Source organism: Hemiscyllium ocellatum, chromosome 12 (genome assembly GCF_020745735.1).
Source record: "Hemiscyllium ocellatum isolate sHemOce1 chromosome 12, sHemOce1.pat.X.cur, whole genome shotgun sequence".
NCBI lineage: Eukaryota > Metazoa > Chordata > Chondrichthyes > Orectolobiformes > Hemiscylliidae > Hemiscyllium > Hemiscyllium ocellatum.
In genome coordinates this window covers 102,030,320-102,051,697 of record NC_083412.1, presented here as the reverse complement: position 1 = coordinate 102,051,697, position 21,378 = coordinate 102,030,320, and the positions used below count along the sequence as shown (strand labels likewise).

Here is a 21,378-nt window from a genome sequence, read left to right as displayed (position 1 = left end):
GACCGGAATCCCCCGGACACCGGAACCCCCGGACACCGGAACCTGCCCGGACCGGAATCCCCCGGACACCGGAACCCCCGGACACCGGAACCTGCCCGGACCGGAATCCCCCAACACCGGATGCTGGTGTTCTGACCCGGAAGTTGAGCGGTGAAGATGGCGCTGGGTCGTTGTGGTTCCCTCGTGTTTCTGGGCAACGGCGGCTCCCGCATCGCGGGCTTCAGTCTCGGGGAGAGCGGGTGAGGGACCCGGGGGTGATGGGGGGGTCCCGGGGGTGATGGGGGGGGGGGTGGTGAGGGTCCCGGGGGTGATGGGGGGGTCCCGGGGGTGATGGGGGGGGGGGGGTGAGGGTCCCGGGGGTGATGGGGGAGGGAGAGGGGGGGGGAGGGGGTGAGGGTCCCGGGGGTGATGGGGGAGGGGGGGGTGATTGGGGGGGGGGGTGTTGAAGTTCCTCGGGGTGAGGGTCCCGGGGGTGATGGGGGGGAGGGTGTTGAAGTTCCTCGGGGTGAGAGTCCTGGGCCATTGTTGTTTGTTTATTTTCTGTGTTTTTTTCTCAGGGAGCCCTTTATATTTGACTGTCCCAAAGAAACCCGAAGGTAAGGGTCTGACTGACCTCAGTAACATGGCAGGGGTCACTAATGTAGAGAGTAGTTTTATTTGGAATGAGCCCCTGGGGAGTATCTGCTCTCCAGAAGCTGATGTTCCAAACTGTCACAGTTTGTTGTTTCTGTAGCTGCAGCTTCTCCAAAAGCCAGTTAACCGGAGTCTGACCATAGCACAGACCCTCTGGACACTCTGTCAGGGAAGGGGCAGCTGGACTCATTTTCATCTCCTTGTTTAAATTAGGGAGTTGACCCAGTCTCCAGAGCAGACACTGACAAGTGGTGCTGGAAGAGCACAGCAGTTCAGGCAGCATCTGAGGAACAGTATAGAATTCCGACAGTGTGGAAGCAGCCTATTTGGCCCATCCAGTCCGCACTGACCCTCCAAAGAGCATTTCACCCAGACCCACTGCCTGTCTCTGTAACCCGGCATTTCCCATGGCTCATCCACCCAGCCTACACAACCTTCAACACTATGAGCAATATAGCATGGCCAATCCAGCCTAACCTGCACATCTTTGGTCTGCAGCATGCAAACTCCACACTGAGGCTGGTATCCACCCCGGGGTGCCTGGCGCTGTGGAGCAGCTGTGCTCACCACTGAGCTACTCTGCTGTCACTTCTGCGTATGCCTGAAATGGGCCTCCTGTTGGAGTTTAATACAATGCTTTTGAAGTGTATTCATTATAATTTAGGAAACATAACTGTCAGGTCTATACACTGCAAGATCCCATGAGTAACAACAGAAACATAAATTGCTGGAAAGATTCAGCAGGTCTGGCAATAACTGTGAAGAGAAATCCAAGTTAATGCTCCAGGTGCAGGAAAATGGTGGTTTTAATGTAGAAGCCAGTGTGGGCGAAGGGCAGAAGGAGTAACCGATAGGTGGGGATGGGAGTCCAAAGAGAGAGAAGGAGAAATAAAAAGCAAAAGAGCTACAGATGCTGTAAATCAGAAGCAAAAACAGAAATTGCTGGAAAAGGTCAGTGGGTCTGGTAGAATCTGGAGAGAAATCAGAGATAATGTTTCAGGTCAAATGACCCTTCCTAAGGCCAGAGAGAAGCACACTTGGACAGGCAAAGGAATGGACAGTGGTCAGTCTAAAGGAATGAGTAGCTGCTAATGGAGATCATTGGTGGCTAACAGTGGGTTGAATGTAGCAGCAGACTGTGTGATAACGAGGCCTGGTATAGGGGCTGGGGTAAGGACATGGAGAAAGTCCCTCCAGCCCTAAAATTATTAACTCAATATTGAATCCAGAATGTAGTAGAGTTCCCGAGCGGAAAAGGAGGTGCTGTGGCGGTGTGTTGTGAGTGAACCATGTTTGCCTGGAGGGAATGGTCCTTGCAGAACGCTGAAAAGGGAGCAGAGGGGAGATGTGTGAGGCTGTGGAAATAGAGCTAATTGTCCTCTGGAAGTGGTTGCTGGTGGGATGGTCAGGTGATGATAAACAGATGATGTGGTGATAGTGCAGGAATCGGGTGGATGGGAAATGTTTGGATGGACCTACTGCTCTGCTGGTTGTTCAAAGTCTTGCAGCATAAGCTGATAAGAACCTTTTTGTCTCAGTCAGGCTGGGCCACCTGATGAGGAGAGAAATGGAGTTGTGGCTTTTGCCTTTTCTCCCTCTGGGACCTACGTTGCTGTATCTATGGATAGTAAACAGTTGCTGCTGTTTCGTGCCAGACCGTGGGAGTGTCTCAGTGTCCGGTAAGTGACTGCTCCCCCCCCAGCAGGGAGGCCTCCTGCTGTCTGTCTGTCCACTGGCCATTGCACGCTCCCATGTTTGTATGTCTTCCCCTGCACCCCCACCCCACACACTCTCACCCGTCTCTCTTTCACATGTTCTTGAATTTTTTCCCAAGATAAGCTTGTATTGAGAACGTGGGTTTAGGTATGCACATGCAGTACCAAGGCAAACACGGCCAAAACCAAGTGCTGGAGAATGGAATTAGACTGGGATTAGTTCGGTGCTTATTTTCTGGCTGGCACAGACTTGATGGACTGAAGGGCTGTTGTCTGTAAATCTCTCTGATTCTACGGCTGTCTTGTTGCTACAGCACAGCACTACGTCGATCCACATCACTGGCCATCACAGGAGCAGAGGACCGCATCCTACTTGCTGATAAATCAGGCGATGTGTACAGTTTCTCCATCAACCATCCCGATAGTCCAGGGCAACTCCAGCTCGGACACCTTTCCATGCTGCTGGCTGTGGTAAGGACGGGGAGGGGGAGAAGGGTGCATTCCCACTGATGTTGCTGTTTCAGAATCTGACCAGACATTATCAGCTGATGGCAATGTGTTACAGAATTGTTACTGTGCACCCGGTGACTGTTCAGCCCGTCATCACCTAGTCTTTCTGTAATCCTGCACGTTCTTCCTTTTCAAATAATCATCAGAATCCTTTTTGAAAGCCTCAGTTGTACCTGCCCCCAGACCACTCACCACATGAAGAAATCATTCCTCTTAGCATTTTGCTGCTCTTACTGATTACTTTCAATCTGTGCCCCCTTATTGCTGAACCTTTTGTGAATGGGACATTTTATCCCTGTCTTTCCTGCCCTGACTCCTCATTGGCTGGCGGTAAGTTACTGGATTAGTAGTCCAGAGACACGGTGGTATTGTCGCTGGATTAGTAAATCCAGACTCTCTCTTCCAGAAGCCCTCCGACAAAGGGTCTAGCAGCACCATGTTATAGGACCCGACCAGCTCGACCAGTAATGTTGCTGCTGAGCCCCTCTCAGTGATGGACACTGAAATCCCTCACCCTGGGTACACTCTGTGCCCATGCCACCCTCAGTGTTTCCTCAAAGTGTTGAATTGAATTGAATTTATGTCACGTGTACTGAGGCCCAGTGAAAAGCTTTGTCTTGTGAGCAATGCAGGCAGATCCCAGAGTTAAGCAGCATGGATAAGTAAATAATAGGAAAACAGCGACAAAAACAAAAACACAGGGACAGGCGAATGTTAAGAGTTTGTGAGTCCATTCAATATTCTAACAGCAGTCGGGTGGAAACTGTTTCAGGCTCTGTACCTTCTCCCCGATGGTAGAGGTTGTAGAAAAGCATTGCCAGGGTGGGATGGATCTTTGAGAATGCTGGCAGTGGGCCTGGGAGATGGATTCTATAGATGGGAGGTTGGCCTTTGTGATTGTCTGGGCTGACTTCACCATTTTCTGTAACCGTCTCCGATCTTGAATGGTACAGTAGCCATCCCAGGTAGTGATACATCCAGACAGAATGCTCTCAATGGGGCATCTATAAAAGTTGGTAAGGGTATTCACCATCATGGCAAATTTTGTCAGCTGCCTGAGGAAGGAGAGACGTTGTTGGGCCTTTGTAACCAGTGCATCCACACAAAGAGTCCAAGACAGCTTGTTGTTGATGACCACTCCCAGGAGTTTGACACTCTCCACCCGTTCCATCTCTGTGTTGTTAATGTGTTGTTCAACATGGATGAGTGCAGTAATTATCTGAGGGAGGATGGTCCATGTTTAATCTGAAGCCACAGGATGTAATGAGGCCTGGAGTCAATGTTGAGGACTCACAGGGCGACTGTCTCCTGACTGTATCCCACTGTGCTACCACCTGTGCTGGGTCTGTCCTGCTGGTGGGACAGGAAGGTGATAGTGGTCTCTGGGACATTCTGTAAGATATGATTGTGTGTGTATGACGATGTCAGGCTGTTTTTTGACTAGTCTGTGAGACCACTCTCCCAATGTTGGGACTAGCCCCCAGATATTAGTGAGGATAACTTTTGTAGAGTTGTAAACCAATAGCAGGTCTTTCATTTAGTTTCATTTTTCTTTAGCTGTTTGATACAACTGAATAACATGCTAGACCGTTTGAGATGGCAGTGAAGAGTCTCCCAAATGGCTGTGGGTCTGGAGTCACATGTAGGCCAGACCAGGTAAGAATGGCAGCTTCCTTCCCTAGACAACACTAGGGAACCAAGTGGGTTTTTACAAAAATTAAAAATGGATTCATCGTCACGATTAAACTTTTAATTCCAGATTTTTATTGAATTCAAATTTCACTGTAGTAGGATTTGAACCCAGTGTGTTACGGGAGTCTCTGGGATACTGGTTCAGTGACAATACCACCAGGCCATCACATTCCCCTGTCATTAACACCCAGAATGCAGCTCCTCAGCAAGATGGCCAACCTTCAGGGGGAGATTTTTAAGAATAATTCACAGCCTAAGAAGGCCCGACAGTGAGCCTGGTACCTGCCCGCGGGCAGAGCACGGCTACTTTGGCAGGATCGTATAAACCTCGATCCAAAGGTGAAGGGTTGAGCATCGTTATCTTTTTGGCACAGACCTGAATATAACCCACTTCCAGCTTGTGGAGTGAATATACACGGGAATGATGGGTTTCTGTAAATGGTGTTTGTACAACATCAAACGCAGCAAAAGAAGGAGCCGGGAATCTAAACAGGGTCATGGGAAGGCAGACTGCTTTCACCGATTGTTGTGTTTCCTTCACCAGGCAGTCAGTCCAGATGATCGATATATAATTACAGCTGATCGTGATGAGAAGATTCGAGTTAGTTCCCTGAAGCAGCCGTACATCGTTGAAGCATACTGTCTGGGACATCACGAGTATGTTCGCCATCACCGGGGCGTGGTGAGGGTGTGCTCCGTCACCGGAGCATGGCGAGGGTGTTCGCCGTCACCGGGGCGTGGCGAGGGTGTGCACCGTCACCGGGGCGTGGCGAGGGTGTGCACCGTCACCGGGGTGTGGCGAGGGTGTGCTCCGTCACCAGGGTGTGGCGAGGGTGTGCTCCATCGCCAGGGCGTGGCGAGGGTGTGCGCCGTCACCGGGGCGTGGCGAGGGTGTGCTCCGTCACCGGGGCGTGGCGAGGGTGTGCTCCGTCACCGGGGCGTGGCGAGGGTGTGCACCGTCGCCAGGGCGTGGCGAGGGTGTGCTCCATCGCCAGGGCGTGGCGAGGGTGTGCGCCGTCACCGGGGCGTGGCGAGGGTGTGCACCGTCATGAGGGCGTGCTCCATCGCCAGGGCGTGGCGAGGGTGTGCACCGTCACCGGGGCGTGGCGAGGGTGTGCACCGTCACCGGGGCGTGGTGAGGGTGTATGTTGTCACCAGGGTGTGGTGAGGGTGTGCGCTATCACCTGTCCCTCTGCCCTCCCCATTCACCCATGTGACAAAGGTTCATGTATTGCTTGTCCCTTGTTGTAATGGAGAGGATGGTGATGAATCACAGTTAGAGGGGTCTGCAGCACAGTCCAAGGCCCTTTTGCCTATCAAGTCTGCATCAGTCACAAGCATCACCAAACTCTCGTATCCCACTTTCCATCATTTAGCACATTGTCTTGTATGCCTTGGCTTTGCAAGTGTACATTTCTTAAAATCGATGCGATACAGAGAGTTCCAGAGCTCCTGAGTGAAAACATTTTTTCTCACATCTGCTCTAAACCTTCTGCCCTTTGGCTTAAATTTTAAATCAGTTATTCCTCCATCGTGGGGAATAGTGTCTTTCTCAATCCCCTGTCTATGCCCCTCATAATTATATACGTCTCAGTCCTCTCAGTCTCTTCTGTCTGTCCAATTTTTCTTCCTAACTGAAACACTCCAGCCCATGCACAGTCCTGGGGAATTTCCTTTGCACCCTCTCCAGTGTAAACACATCCCTCCTGTCATGCAGATGCCATTCATCGGGTATTCCTTTGCCTTGTTTGTCCTGTCCAAGTGCATCACCTCACATTTATCTGGATTGAACTCCATTTGCCATGAACCAACCCAGCTGCCCAGCCCGTCCATATGCTCCTGTGTTAGAAGGCAATCCCACCTCACTGTTTACCAGCCCAGCCCAGCCCAGCCCATCTCACCATGAACCTGCTGAGTTGCCTCCTTGAAAGCTGTGGTCCATGTGCTGTAAAGTGATGGGAACACAGAATTGTCAGAGTCAGTAAATTATTATTTTCCCTCCCTTTTCACTGCCATCCCCTTGGTAACAGATAATGCAGAGGTTATAGAAAGGGAGAAACTTGCAGCAGTCATTTCCACTGGGGAGAAGGTCCTGAGTAAGGTGTTGCTCAGGGTCAGGTGGCCTAATTCTGAGGGTCTTCAAGGAAGTGGCAGCAGACATAGTGGATACACTGCTCCTTATATTACAACACTGGATGCTGGGACTGTTCCAGTGGGTCAGGACTACGCTAATATAGCAGCTTTATTCAAAACAGGAGGCAGGCACAGACTGTAGACCAGTCAGCTTAACGTGTGTCATTGGGAAATTGTCAGAATCCATTATGAAGGGGATAATAACAGGACATGTGGAAAGTCAAAATACAGTCCGTCAGAATCAGCGTGGTTTTATGAAGGTAAATCATGTTTCACTAATTTGCTGGAGTTCTACAAAGGTGTAACAAGTAACACAAGTAATTGGAATCCTGTTGATGTTGTATATCTGGATTTCCAGAAAGCATTTGATAAGGTGTTGTGTATTTGGTTGATACCCAGTGTAAGGTCACATGGGGTTAGGTGTCATTTATTGGTGAAGGTCACATGGGGTTAGGTGTCATTTATTGGTTAAGGTCACATGGGGTTAGGTGTCATTTAATGGTTAAGGTCACATGGGGTTAGGTGTCATTTATTGGTTAAGGTCACATGGGGTTAGGTGTCATTTAATGGTTAAGGTCACATGGGGTTAGGTGTCATTTATTGGTAAAGGTCACATGGGGTTAGGTGTCATTTATTGGTTAAGGTCACATGGGGTTAGGTGTCATTTATTGGTGAAGGTCACATGGGGTTAGGTGTCATTTATTGGTTGGATAGCCAATTGGCCAAAGAGGCGAAAGCGCAGCATCAGGGTGTGTGGGTCTTTCCTGGTTGGCAGGATGTGAATAGTGGGGTGCTAAACGGTCAGTCCTGCTCCTCACCCGTTTGTAAAGTCTCAATGCTTTTCAGGAGACTTTCTACCCAGAGACTGAAGGAATGATGAGGGCAGCTCTAAGTGGAGTTGCCCCATCCAGGCAAGTGGGGAGTATTCCATCACACTCCTGACTTGTGCCTTGTGGATGGTGGGACAGGCTGTGGGGAGTTACTCACCGCAGTATTCCCAGCCTCTGGCCTGGTCTTGTGCCCACGATAGTTATGTGGTGAGTCCAGCTCAGTTTTAAAGAAACAATGTTGTGACCTGGATTTCCCTGACTGGCCTCCACAGTGAGGATTCCACTGAACTGAAAGTGCAGTGAATATGTGAGACCTCTAGTATTGGAAGCTGAGCACAGAGATGTGTGGGCTGGATGGAGGGTGTGAGAGTTGTCATCTAACAGTGATTCTGGATCAGTGGTGCTGGAAGAGCACAGCAGTTCAGGCAGCATCCAAGGAGCAGCGAAATCAATGTTTCGGGCAAAAGCCCTTCATCAGGAATAAAGGCAGTGAGCCTGAAGTGTGGAGAGATAAGCGAGAGGATCTAACAGTGATTGCTGCCCGCGGAAGGTTTCGGTGAAATTACAGTCAGATATTTTAAGGGCATATTACCATGGATTATTGATGTTGGTTTCATTTGCACTAACATGTTCATGAATAACTTAGCAATGTAATTAATGCAGCAATTGTTTCTCTCTCTCCCCCTCTCTCCCTCCCCACAGGTTTGTTAGTCAGCTTTCCATTCCTCCAAACCATCCACAGCTTCTGGTGTCTGGCTCAGGGGTAGGTAATATTTACATTTCTCTAGAGCATTGCCCTCACACATAACATCACTGTTCCCCCATGCTGCAGTGGCTGTGATCTCTGGGATGGGATCTGAACTCCGAAACCTCTGATAGAGGCCACTATGCATTAGCCTTGAGTTGAGGATATCACCTCCATTGATATTGTGACAGATTTCTTCCTTGACTTAGAGGGAATGTTATTGTATGGATTGATAGATGGCAGGTGAATCTGAAGTGAACGTGCAGGTTAATCTGTCCCTAGATCTGTTTGTCCTCCATTCTTTCTAATGACTACAAATTGAAGTCAAAAGAAATTTGTATTGAAGCATTTGATCACAGATGAGGGGGTGGTCTGAGGAGATGGCAGTGTATGGTGTAGAACGGTGTGGGGGAATGGGAATAAGATATTAGTGAGAGCAAGTTTAACAAAAGTGGGCCAGCAGCTGGTACCTCGCTGAGTTACCCTGGAGGGACGGAGATCATGTCCCAGGGCTGAAACCCACCAAAGCAGCCGGTGGAACTTGAGTTGTACAAAAATTGAACCAAACGTTTGATGTTAAAATCATTGTCATAAAACAAAATCTGGTTAATGTATGTGCTTTAGGAATGGAAATCTGATGCCCTTACCTGGTCTGGGCCCCATGTTTGCAGACTCCAGCAAATGGGGGCGACTTAACTGCCCTCTGAAATGGCCAAGCAAATCCCTCAGTCATAACTCACCACGAAGAAATCTCCAGAAAGGACTGAAACTGGATGACTACACGGCACGAACCTTGGCATCAGAAATAACAATGGCAACGCAAAGCCCCCCCAACTAACACCAGGGGACTAGGCCCAACATTGGGAGAGCTGTCTCAGTCATTATTTAGTCGATTAGTGAATATGGATTGAGGATACTGACTGGTTAGTGAGTCAATAACTAGTACACAGATTGAGGGTTCTCACTGGTTAGTGAGTCAATAACTAGTACACAGATTGAGGATACTGACTGGTTAGTGAGTCAATAACTAGTACACAGATTGAGGGTTCTCACTGGTTAGTCAAGAACTAGGGACATGTTCAGGAATATGATTGGAAGAGCAAGCGATGAGAATTTGATGAAATGTTTTCATGGAGAATGAATGTATTAGACAACCCACTTCATTTCCAGAGGGTCTGGTGTGGGGGCAGGCTTACGGCAGCTCCTGGTCCTGTATGTTTTTTATAGGGGTTTGGTCATGGCCTATTGGTATTACCACCGGCATCTTTATTTGGAGAGTCAGGTAATGTTCTGGGAAATACTGGTTCAATTCCTGCCGTGGCAGATAAAACTTGGGATGAATTGTGGAATGGTGACCGTGAAACCATTGTTGTTTGTCAGAAAGACCCGTCTGGCTGACCAGTGTCCTGTCGGGAAGGAAATCTGCTCTGGTCTGCGTGTGACTCCAGACTCTCGGCCAGCTGGCTTACTCTTAACTGCCCTCTGGGCACTCGGAGGTTTGTAAGAAATACCGATCTGGGCAGCAATGTGCACAACTCATTAATACAAAAAAAACCCACCGATTCAACCCAAAATGTGGTGGGAGCTGTGGATATAGAGATTGATGTGGACGCTGTGTTAAAATTTCTCTGACCTCTGATCCCCAGGATGGGACTATTCGACTGTGGCAGTATGAAAAAGGAAGTGAGCTGCACTGCCTCAATTTGAGTGAGCTACAGTCGTCTAGATGTGAGGAGGTAAGTCCAGTCTGCCTCACCTACTCTCCCCAGGTCACCTGAGCTAGTCCACCCCACAGCTGCCTATCTCACCTGAAGATTACCCCTGAGTATAATCACTGGTTAGTGAATCTGTAACAGGGGACACAGATTGAGCAGACATTTCCTGCCGAGAGCCATTCTTTTTGGTCCCTGCTTTAAACCCCGTTCCCTTGCTCTTGTGCTGACTGGGCCAGGGCAGGGTGCTGGGAATGAAACCTCACCTCACCATTTGTCCAAGTGTTTTGTTTCAATTATGAAAATGTCCAGTTCTTTCCCTTTCATATTCCTATCCAGATTAGAAGAGACCGGAATTCTTTAATGAAATCAAAATCATCCGGTTACTCTAAAACAATTCTCATTTCTAAAAGCAAATTTAGTGCACAACTGAGCTGTAATCCAGAATTAGAACTGCATCCTCTTTTAAATCCCAAACAAATATTCATGTCGCCCCAAAAACACAACTCTGACCCTGGACAGATGATATTTGAAAGGAACAAAATGCCATGCACTTACTAGCCAATGGTCTGTTTTTAAAAAGTAAAGGCTAGCATTTGATGAATGTTTACAGGCTACCAAGTTTCTTATCGATGAAATTGAATTGCTGAAGCTGTAGTTCAACAGAAATTCTTCCAACAAAGAGAGAAATTGCTGGTCAAACTCAGCATCTGAGCAGAGAGGAACTGAGTTCGTGAGACTGACTTAACTGAGTCCAGTGACCCTTTGATCAGTCCCATTTCCTATCAGGCACGTTCCAAGACTGGACATGGTTTAGTTTCTCAGGGTTTACAAGATCACTGAAATACTGCAATATGAAACCTTTCAGGGTTCCAATTACTTTAATCAAGAGAAAAGAGAGACCTGCAGCTTTGGAGTTTTCCTTCCTACTGCTATCACCTACATTTTAAAACTGAAACCCAGAAAGGAACCAAATAGGATTAGACCATAAAACATTCAGCCCATTGAGTCTTCAATTCTGTCATCACTGACCTGATCATCCTGAACAGCATTTCCTTGCTTTATCCTCCATAACCTTGATTACTATGGAACCATCAGCCCAGGGCCCCAAATCACTTCCAAATTTCCAGCATTTAAGGCCTTTCAACCCAACCCTTAAGCTCCCAAAAAGCTTTGCTTAACTGTAAAGAGTCTGCATTCAGTAGGTGGTTCATGGGCCACGTTAAACTGTGAGCTCCTTCCTTGGATAAGAAACTTTGTTTAATCCAGCAAGAATCCAAACTATTCGATATCTTCCAGTTGTTCACCTAGTCCATAAATAGCGATGTTTTACCACTACCAGTGAGTCTAGACTTCTCCATAAAGGGGAAAAAGTAGCCCTTTCTGCCCATTGAGTCTGCCGTGCTGTTCTGCGAGATCTGGTAACCCTCCCTCTACTCTCCCGTCGTTCCCCTATAATCCGGATTCCCTGTTTGATGAAAGTCCAATCTGTCTCCAACTCGGTTATACTTCATACCCAAGCCTCTGGGGTAAAGGATTCCACAGATTTACAATCCTCTGAGAGAAGAAGATCCTCCTCATGTCTCTCTCCACGATCCTTTATTCAGCAAATTAGTCCCTCTGCTCCTATACTCTCCCACAAAGGGCATCTGTAAGATCACCTCTCGTTTTACTAAACTCCAATCAATCCAACTCAACGAATAAATGTCTGCTCATAAAACACACCACACACACACCCCCACACACACACCCCACACACACACCCCACCCACACACACACACCCCACCCACACACACACACCCCACACACACACCCCACCCACACACACACACCCCACACACACACCCCACCCACACACACACCCCGCACACACACCCCACCCACACACACACACCCCGCACACACACCCCACCCACACACACACACCCCGCACACACACCCCACCCACACACACACACCCCGCACACACACCCTACCCACACACACACACCCCGCACACACACCCCACCCACACACACACCCCGCACACACACCCCACCCACACACACCACACACACACACCCCGCACACACACCCCACCCACACACACACACCCCGCGCACACCCCACACACACACACGCACACACACCCCGCGCGCACCCACCCCGCGCGCACCCACCCCGCGCGCACCCACCCCGCGCGCACCCACCCCGCGCGCACCCACCCCGCGCGCACCCACCCCGCGCGCACCCACCCCGCGCGCACCCACCCCGCGCGCACCCACCCCGCGCGCACCCACCCCGCGCGCACCCACCCCGCGCGCACCCACCCCGCGCGCACCCACCCCGCGCGCACCCACCCCGCGCGCACCCACCCCGCGCGCACCCACCCCGCGCGCACCCACCCCGCGCGCACCCACCCCGCGCGCACCCACCCCGCGCGCACCCACCCCGCGCGCACCCACCCCGCGCGCACCCACCCCGCGCGCACCCACCCCGCGCGCACCCACCCCGCGCGCACCCACCCCGCGCGCACCCACCCCGCGCGCACCCACCCCGCGCGCACCCACCCCGCGCGCACCCACCCCGCGCGCACCCACCCCGCGCGCACCCACCCCGCGCGCACCCACCCCGCGCGCACCCACCCCGCGCGCACCCACCCCGCGCGCACCCACCCCGCGCGCACACACACCACACACCACACACCACACACACCACACACCACACACCACACACCACACACACCACACACCACACACACCACACACCACACACACCACACACCACACACCACACACCACACACCACACACCACACACACCACACACCCCACACACCCCACACCCACCCCCCACCCACCCCCCACCCACCCCCCACACACCCCCCACACACACCCCACATACAAACACACACACCCCACACACACGCACACGCCACACGCGCGCACCACACACACCGTGCGCGCACACCACGCACACGCGCCACACGCGCACACCCCACACGCACGCCCCCCACGCGCGCACCACACACACATACACACAACACGCACACCGCACACACTGCACTCTCACGCACCGCACTGTCACACACCGCACGCACACACACACCACACACACACCACACACACCGCACTCGCGCACATCGCACACGCGCACACCGCACCCGCGCACACCCCACGCGCGCACACCGCACTCGCGCACGCGCACACACACACCACACGCACGTGCACACCACACTCTCGTGCACACTGCAGTCGCGCGCGCACCCCACGCGCACGCACGCACACACACCGCGCGCGCGCACACCACGCACACCCCACATGCACACGACACGCGCACACCCCGCGCACACGCCCACACACACGCATGCGCACACACCACACACCACGCGCACACACCACACGCGCACACCCCACACCGCACACACACACCACGCACACACCCCGCGTGCGCCCACACACGCGCGCACACGCACACACTGCACACACACCGCACACTCCCCACACACCGCACACTCCCCCCACACACACACACCGCGCGCGCGCGCACGCACACACACACACACACACACACACACACACACACACACACACACAAAATGCCTGGCATCAGCCAAATGAGCCTTCCCAAGACTGCAGCCAATGACAGTCTATCCTTCCCAAGGTAAGTGCCCAAAACTGTTCCCTGTATCTTGGCTGTGGTCTGACCACATTTGCACTCCCTTCCTTTTGAAATAAAAGCCAACGTTCCCTTTGTCTTCCCTTTTACCCCCTGAACTTGGATGCTAGCTTTTTGTGATTCATTCACAAGCATTACCGAATCCCTTTGTCAGCTTTCTGTAATTTTTCTCAGTTTAAATAATATTTAGCTCCTGTATTTCCTCTGCCAAATTCCATAACCTCACATTTTCCCACATTATATTCCATTTACAAAGTTCTTGCCCACACACTATCCCTCTGCAGACTCTGTGTCATTCTCATCAGTTGCCTTCCCAGCTGAGTTTGTATTATCCCCAAACTTGGATAAGGCACATTCACTTCCCTCATCCAAATCATTAATAAATATTATCAATAATTGTGGTTCCTTGTAAACTGGCTGAATTAAGTCAGTCTGGTCTTAACTTGGTGTCCCATTTGATTTGAGAGAGTGGTGCTGGAAATGCACAGCAGGTCAGGCAGCATCTGAGGAGCAGGAGAATTGACGTTTCGGGCAAACGCACTTCATCATTATTCCTGATGAAGGGCTTATGTCCAAAACATCAACTCTCCTGCTCCTCAGTTGCTGCCTGACCTGCTGTGCGTTTCCAGCACCACACTCTTGACTCTGATCTCCTGCATCTGCACTACTCACTTTCTTCCTGTCCTATTGGATTCACAGTATCACTAAGAGGGTATGTTTCAGCTCTAATGCTCCCTGACTGACTCAGCTCATTGGCTGGAGACTTCATTCATGCTTCTCTTAACTTGTGGTGTGACATTTCAACTCGATCCCATTATTTGCCCTCAGTTAACTCTGTGTAAATTTGGCATCATTTGAAATTCTGCTGCCCTCTGGCTAAACGCTCACCCGACATCGGCTGCAAGTTGATGTTACGCTGGTTTTAAATATACCATTGGCCTCATCCTTCCCTGTATCTTATCTCCTCCAACTCCACAATTCTGCAGTCCTCCACTTCCGGCCTCTGTCAGTGACCCTGGTTTTACTTGCAACAACAGTGGCAGCCGTGCCTTCAGCTCCCAAAATGTCTCCATCACTTGACCAGACTGTTTTCCTTAATGCCACTCTCTCATACCTGCTTCTTTGACCAAGTCTTTGGTTACTTGACTATAGATCTCTTACAGTGTTTGGAGTCTCACATTGATTTGGAACACTCTTGTGAAGTATGTTGGTTGGTTTGTGTTCAAGGTGCTATATAAATGCAAGTTACAGCTGTGACTCAAGTAAGGTAACTGCTGTGGTTTAGACACAGTGGATGCTGCTGATGGTGTTAGTGAATTGTTGTAACCCGGCACAACCCCTTTTCTTTCAGAACAGATGTGCTGTGGTGCGACTCGCCTACTGCAGAGGGAAGGATTTGTTTGCAGTTGTGTGTGACAGGTGAGAGTAGCCCCGCAGTCACTGCGTGGAATCCTCTGTTGATAGCCCATCCCCAGCTGCCCAGACCTGCCAGTCGCTATGTTTGGTGGAACGAAGGTGCCCAGGGCTGGAAACAGCTCCAGCCTGGTCCCTGTGCTGCTGTTTCAGCAGTTACACACTTCCTCAGGAGATAATCTGTCAGCAATCTGACAGTCTTTAAATTGGCACCAGCAGGCACAGGGTCTGCCTTTTCACTTAGGAAATGGTATCACTTCGTGTGGAGATTGGAGACTTCAGTGCATGATAGTGTCATCAGTCTAATATATTCTGTATCCAACCCTCTGCTGTTCCTGCCCTGGGAGTGTTTGATTGGGACAGTGTAAAGGGAGCTTTACTCTGTATCTAACCCCGTGCTGTCCTGGGAGTGTGTGATGATGACAGTGTAGAGGGAGCTTTACTCTGTATCTAACCCTGTACTGTCCCTGTCCTGGAAGTGTTTGATGGGGACAGTGTAGAGGGAGCTTTACTCTGTATCGAACCCCGTGCTGTCCCTGTCCTGGGAGTGTTTGATGGGGACAGTGTAGAGGGAGCTTTACTCTGTATCTAACCCCGTGCTGTCCCTGTCCTGGGAGTGTGTGATGGGGACAGTGTAGAGGGAGCTTTACTCTGTATCTAACCCCGTGCTGTCCCTGTCCCTGGGAGTGTGTGATGGGATCTTCGAGTAAAAAATGAGGTCTGCAGATGCTGGAGATCACAGCTGCAAATGTGTTGCTGGTCAAAGCACAGCAGGTTAGGCAGCATCTCAGGAATAGAGAATTCGACGTTTCGAGCATAAGCCCTTCATCAGGAATAAGAGAGAGAGAGCCAAGCAGGCTGAGATAAAAGGTAGGGAGGAGGGACTAGGGGGAGGGGCGATGGAGGTGGGATAGGTGGAAGGAGGTCAAGGTGAGGGTGATAGGCCGGAGTGGGGTGGGGGCGGAGAGGTCAGGAAGAGGATTGCAGGTTAGGAGGGCGGTGCTGAGTTGAGGGAACCGACTGAGACAAGGTGGGGGGAGGGGAAATGAGGAAGCTGGAGAAATCTGAGTTCATCCCTTGTGGTTGGAGGGTTCCCAGGCGGAAGATGAGGCGCTCCTCCTCCAGCCGTCGTGTAGTTGTGTTCTGCCGGTGGAGGAGTCCAAGGACCTGCATGTCCTCGGTGGAGTGGGAGGGAGAGTTAAAGTGTTGAGCCACGGGGTGATTGGGTTGGTTGGTTCGGGCGGCCCAGAGGTGTTCTCTGAAGCGTTCCGCAAGTAAGCGGCCTGTCTCACCAATATAGAGGAGGCCACATCGGGTGCAGCGGATGCAATAGATGATGTGTGTGGAGGTACAGGTGAACTTGTGGCGGATATGGAAGGATCCCTTGGGGCCTTGGAGGGAAATGAGTGTGGAGGTGTGGGCGCAAGTTTTACATTTCCTGCGGTTGCAGGGGAAGGTGCCGGGGGTGGAGGTTGGGTTGGTGGGGGGTGTGGATCTGACAAGGGAGTCACGAAGGGAGTGGTCCTTGCGGAACGCTGATAGGGGAGGGGAGGGAAATATATCCTTGGTGGTGGGGTCCGTTTGGAGGTGGCGGAAATGGCGGCGGATAATACGTTGTATGCGCAGGTTGGTGGGGTGGTAGGTGAGAACCAGTGGGGTTCTGTCTTGGTGGCGGTTGGAGGAGCGGGGCTCAAGGGCGGAGGAGCGGGAAGTGGAGGAGATGCGGTGGAGGGCATCGTCGATCACGTCTGGGGGGAATCTGCGGTCCTTGAAGAAGGAGGCCATCTGGGCTGTGCGGTGTTGGAATTGGTCCTCCTGGGAGCAGATGCGGCGGAGACGAAGGAATTGGGAATATGGGATGGCGTTTTTACAGGGGGCAGGGTGGGAGGAGGTGTAGTCCAGGTAGCTGTGGGAGTCAGTCGGTTTATAATAGATGTCTGTGTTGATCTCGGGCGACCGACTCAACACAGACATCTATTATAAACCGACTGACTCCCACAGCTACCTGGACTGCACCTCCTCCCACCCTGCCCCCTGTAAAAACGCCATCCCATATTCCCAATTCCTTCGTCTCCGCCGCATCTGCTCCCAGGAGGACCAATTCCAACACCGCACAGCCCAGATGGCCTCCTTCAAGGACCGCAGATTCCCCCCAGACGTGATCGACGATGCCCTCCACCGCATCTCCTCCACTTCCCGCTCCTCCGCCCTTGAGCCCCGCTCCTCCAACCGCCACCAAGACAGAACCCCACTGGTTCTCGCCTACCACCCCACCAACCTGCGCATACAACGTATTATCCACCGCCATTTCCGCCACCTCCAAACGGACCCCACCACCAAGGATATATTTCCCTCCCCTCCCCTATCAGCGTTCCGCAAGGACCACTCCCTTCGTGACTCCCTTGTCAGATCCACACCCCCCACCAACCCAACCTCCACCCCCGGCACCTTCCCCTGCAACCGCAGGAAATGTAAAACTTGCGCCCACACCTCCACACTCACTTCCCTCCAAGGCCCCAAGGGATCCTTCCATATCCGCCACAAGTTCACCTGTACCTCCACACACATCATCTATTGCATCCGCTGCACCCGATGTGGCCTCCTCTATATTGGTGAGACAGGCCACTTACTTGCGGAACGCTTCAGAGAACACCTCTGGGCCGCCCGAACCAACCAACCCAATCACCCCGTGGCTCAACACTTTAACTCCCCCTCCCACTCCACCGAGGACATGCAGGTCCTTGGACTCCTCCACCGGCAGAACACAACTACACGACGGCTGGAGGAGGAGCGCCTCATCTTCCGCCTGGGAACCCTCCAACCACAAGGGATGAATTCAGATTTCTCCAGCTTCCTCATTTCCCCTCCCCCCACCTTGTCTCAGTCGGTTCCCTCAACTCAGCACCGCCCTCCTAACCTGCAATCTTCTTCCTGACCTCTCCGCCCCCACCCCACTCCGGCCTATCACCCTCACCTTGACCTCCTTCCACCTATCCCACCTCCATCGCCCCTCCCCCTAGTCCCTCCTCCCTACCTTTTATCTCAGCCTGCTTGGCTCTCTCTCTCTTATTCCTGATGAAGGGCTTATGCTCGAAACGTCGAATTCTCTATTCCTGAGATGCTGCCTAACCTGCTGTGCTTTGACCAGCAACACATTTGCAGTGTGTGATGGGGACAGTGTAGAGGGAGCTTTACTCTGTATCTAACCCTGTGCTGTCCCTGTCCTGGGAGTGTGTGATGGGGACAGTGTAGAGGGAGCTTTACTCTGTATCTAACCCCGTGCTGTCCCTGTCCCTGGGAGTGTGTGATGGGGACAGTGTAGAGGGAGCTTTACTCTGTATCTAACCCCGTGCTGTCCCTGTCCCTGGGAGTATGTGATGGGGACACTGTAGAGGGAGCTTTACTCTGTATCTAACCCCGTGCTGTCCCTGTCCCTGGGAGTGTGTGATGGGGACTGTGTAGAGGGTCCTGTATGACTCAGTACTTTGTGTTGTTTCCTGTATTGAATTGCTCGGTTGATCAGTCCGTCCTCAGTGTATGTTCTGGAGTTGGATGTGGAAGCTGAGAGACTCCTTCACCAGCAGACCATCACAGTGAAACAGCGAGCCTGGGATGTGACCTTCGATGACTGTGGTGGACTCTGGCTTCTGGATGGTGACAGAGCTGTCCTATACCAACAACATGAAGGGCTGTGGCAGGTGAGTGTTTGGGGTCTGGGACTGTTAGTCAGTAATGGCCAACCATAGGTGGGTAATGACTGGTGAGCTCAGTGACATTGGGACAGTATAGGTTCTCGCCATATTCATGGGAAATATGACCTTAATAACATGTCCCAGATGTTTGCACGTTCCTATCTGAAAGTAGGGTTTAGAGCTGAAGGCACGTCTCCCCGATTGTATCCAGTAGCTGCTGATACTGCGGAGTTTGTGAAACCTCCTTAACTTGAGTCTCCTGCGATCGCTAATCTCAAACTGAAACCTTGAAGTCTGTGTGAAACAAATCTCTGTTCATCTCTTTGACAGGAAATTCCAGATCATCCAGGCCAAACAAAGATCAACGAGGTTATTCATTCCAACTGGCCAGTATTCGAGGGTAGGCAATTCTCGCTGTGTGAGAGTCAGTGTGTGAATGTCATGTCCTTAATATTAATTTGTGTACTTCCTTTATGAGGGGTGCCAGGGTTACAGAGCTGTAGCTCCTGTTGTATCACTCCCTCCTTTCTTAAGAAATGGGGTTTGTGTTTACTATCTTATAATCTCCTCACACTGTTCTAGAATCTGTTGAACGTTGTATTATTAAATTTCTACATCCGCTGTCTCTTTCAACTCTGGACTGGCGATAATCGGGATGGGGAGTTTATCAGTTTGCAATAATGTTAATTTCTCCAGTATTTGTATTTTAGCCATACTGATTTCTTTCCATTTCTCATTTCCTCTTGGTTCTCGATTATTTCTGGGGGATTGAATTGAATTGAATTGAATTTATTGTCCCGTGTACCGTGACGCAGTGAAACGCTTTGTCTTGCGAGCAACACAGGCAGATCCCAGAGTTAAGTAGCATAGATAGTAAATAATAGGTAAACAGCAGAAAAAAACAAGAACACAGGTACAGGCGAATGTGAAGAGTTTGAGAGTCCATTCAGTATTCTAACAACAGACCGGTAGAAACTGTTGTGAAACCGGCTGGTGCATGTGTTCAGGCTTCTGTACCTGCTCCCCGATGGTAGAGATTGTAGAAAAACATTGCCAGGGTGGGATGGATCTTTGAGAATGCTGGCGGCCTTCCTTGACAGCGGGGCCTGGGAGATGGATTCTATAGATGGGAGGTTGGCCTTTGTGATTGTCCGGGCCGAGTTCCCCACTCTCTGTAACCGTCTCCGATCTTGAATGGTACAGTTGCCATACCAGGGAGTGATACATCCAGACAGAATGCTCTCGATGATGTACCTATAAAAGTTGGTAAGGGTATTCACCGTCATGGCAAATTTCCTCAGCTGCCTGAGGAAGAAGAGACGTTGTTGGGCCTTTGTAACCAGTGTATCCACATGAAGAGTCCAAGACAGCTTGTTGTTGATGACCACTCCCAGGAGCCTGTCCACTCGTTCCCCCTCTGTGCTGTTAATGTTAGGGGGGCATGAGTAACATCCCACCGAAAGTCAATAATGAGTTCCTTGGTTTTGCCGGCATTGAGAGCTCGGTTGTTCTCAGTGCACCATTTTTCCAGGTCTCCCACCTCCCGCCTGTAGTCTGTTTCGTCGCCATCTGAGATTTGACCGACTATGGTGGTGTCATCAGTAAACTTGTAAATGACATGTAAATGAGTTCTTTGTACCTTATTCCCTGAAGACACAAGTATTTGTTCAGTTTTTCTAGCATTTCCTTACTCATTATTATAAATTCTGCTGTCTCTGCCTATATTGGCCCTTTTATTTTCCTTTTTACATCCTTGTAGAAGTTTTTATGATGTATATTTATGTTCCTTGCCGGTTGAGAGTTATTTCTCTATTTCTTTAGTCAGTTTCTTGGTTCTTTTTTGTCAGATTCTGATATGCTCCTGATCCTGAAGCCGGTTTTCTTTCTGGCAGCTTTATAAGCTTCCTCTTTTGATATAATGTAATCTTTAACTTTCTTTGTTAGCTACAGTGTTGATCACTTTTCCTGCTGGGTTTTGTGGCTTATGGAAATGTAAATTTAATGAACCATGTATTAATTCTTTAAAAGCTAATCTTTATATAAATCACCCTGAACCCCTCCATGAGACTCCAGTCTGCAACTCACTCTCAGGTATGTTATTCTACACCATTCTATCAAATCCCTCGGTTAGATTCCAGCCTGTTTCTGTTCTCTGTCTTCCTTCTGACAGGCTTGCCGTCTGTAATTAGCTGCAGGAATTTGTACAAAATGAACATCGATAACATGGCTGAATATCGGATGAAGAAAGAGCAGAGAATTGATCAGAGACAGAAAAAAAGGACATCAGAGTTTGCGGCTGAGAGCCGAGACAGCAAAAGACCCAGAATGGGAGCAGTTACGATGTGATGCTGCATATTGTGACTCTGCGCTGCATCGTTTGGTTTGGTGAACGTCAGCCATTCATCAGTGGAATAGGAATGCACAGAACCGCTGGTGGGGGAGCCGCTGGTGGGGGAGCTGTGTGGGTGAGTGAGGGTGGGGGAGCTGTGTGGGTGAGTGAGAGTGGGGGAGCTGTGTGGGGGAGTGAGGGTGGGGGAGCTGTGTGGGGGAGTGAGGGTGGGGGAGCTGTGTGGGGGAGTGAGGGTGGGGGAGCTGTGTGGGGGAGTGAGGGTGGGGGAGCTGTGTGGGGGAGTGAGGGTGGGCGAG

The 21,378-nt window shown here is 50.9% G+C and overlaps 1 protein-coding gene across 2 annotated transcripts; it reads left to right on the top strand.

The window, feature by feature from the left end:
- The first annotated feature begins 155 nt into the window (after positions 1-155).
- wdr4 (WD repeat domain 4) lies at positions 156-21,190 on the top strand. 2 transcript variants are annotated; one of them, XM_060833893.1, is made up of 11 exons: positions 156-239; positions 558-596; positions 2,172-2,312; positions 2,663-2,819; positions 5,095-5,207; positions 8,216-8,276; positions 9,905-9,994; positions 14,979-15,046; positions 18,564-18,738; positions 19,063-19,132; positions 20,903-21,190. In XM_060833893.1, the coding sequence occupies exons 1-11, from the start codon at positions 157-159 to the stop codon at positions 21,076-21,078; spliced, it is 1,173 nt and encodes a 390-aa protein (XP_060689876.1). In that variant the 5' UTR covers position 156; the 3' UTR covers positions 21,079-21,190. The 2 variants fall into 2 exon arrangements, with proteins under 2 accessions (XP_060689876.1, XP_060689877.1); XM_060833894.1 differs by having other exon boundaries at positions 20,922-21,039.
- Positions 21,191-21,378: the final 188 nt, after the last annotated feature.

What these genes read in the sequence shown, in the direction of transcription:
- wdr4 (XM_060833893.1), top strand. Translation starts at nt 157, where the DNA reads ATGGCGCTGGGTCGTTGTGGTTCCCTCGTGTTTCTGGGCAACGGCGGC. An exon ending in AGTCGTCTAGATGTGAGGAG is followed by an intron (nt 9,995 to 14,978) that starts GTAAGTCCAGTC and finishes CTTTTCTTTCAG; the next exon opens with AACAGATGTGCTGTGGTGCG. An exon ending in TTTGCAGTTGTGTGTGACAG is followed by an intron (nt 15,047 to 18,563) that starts GTGAGAGTAGCC and finishes TCGGTTGATCAG; the next exon opens with TCCGTCCTCAGTGTATGTTC.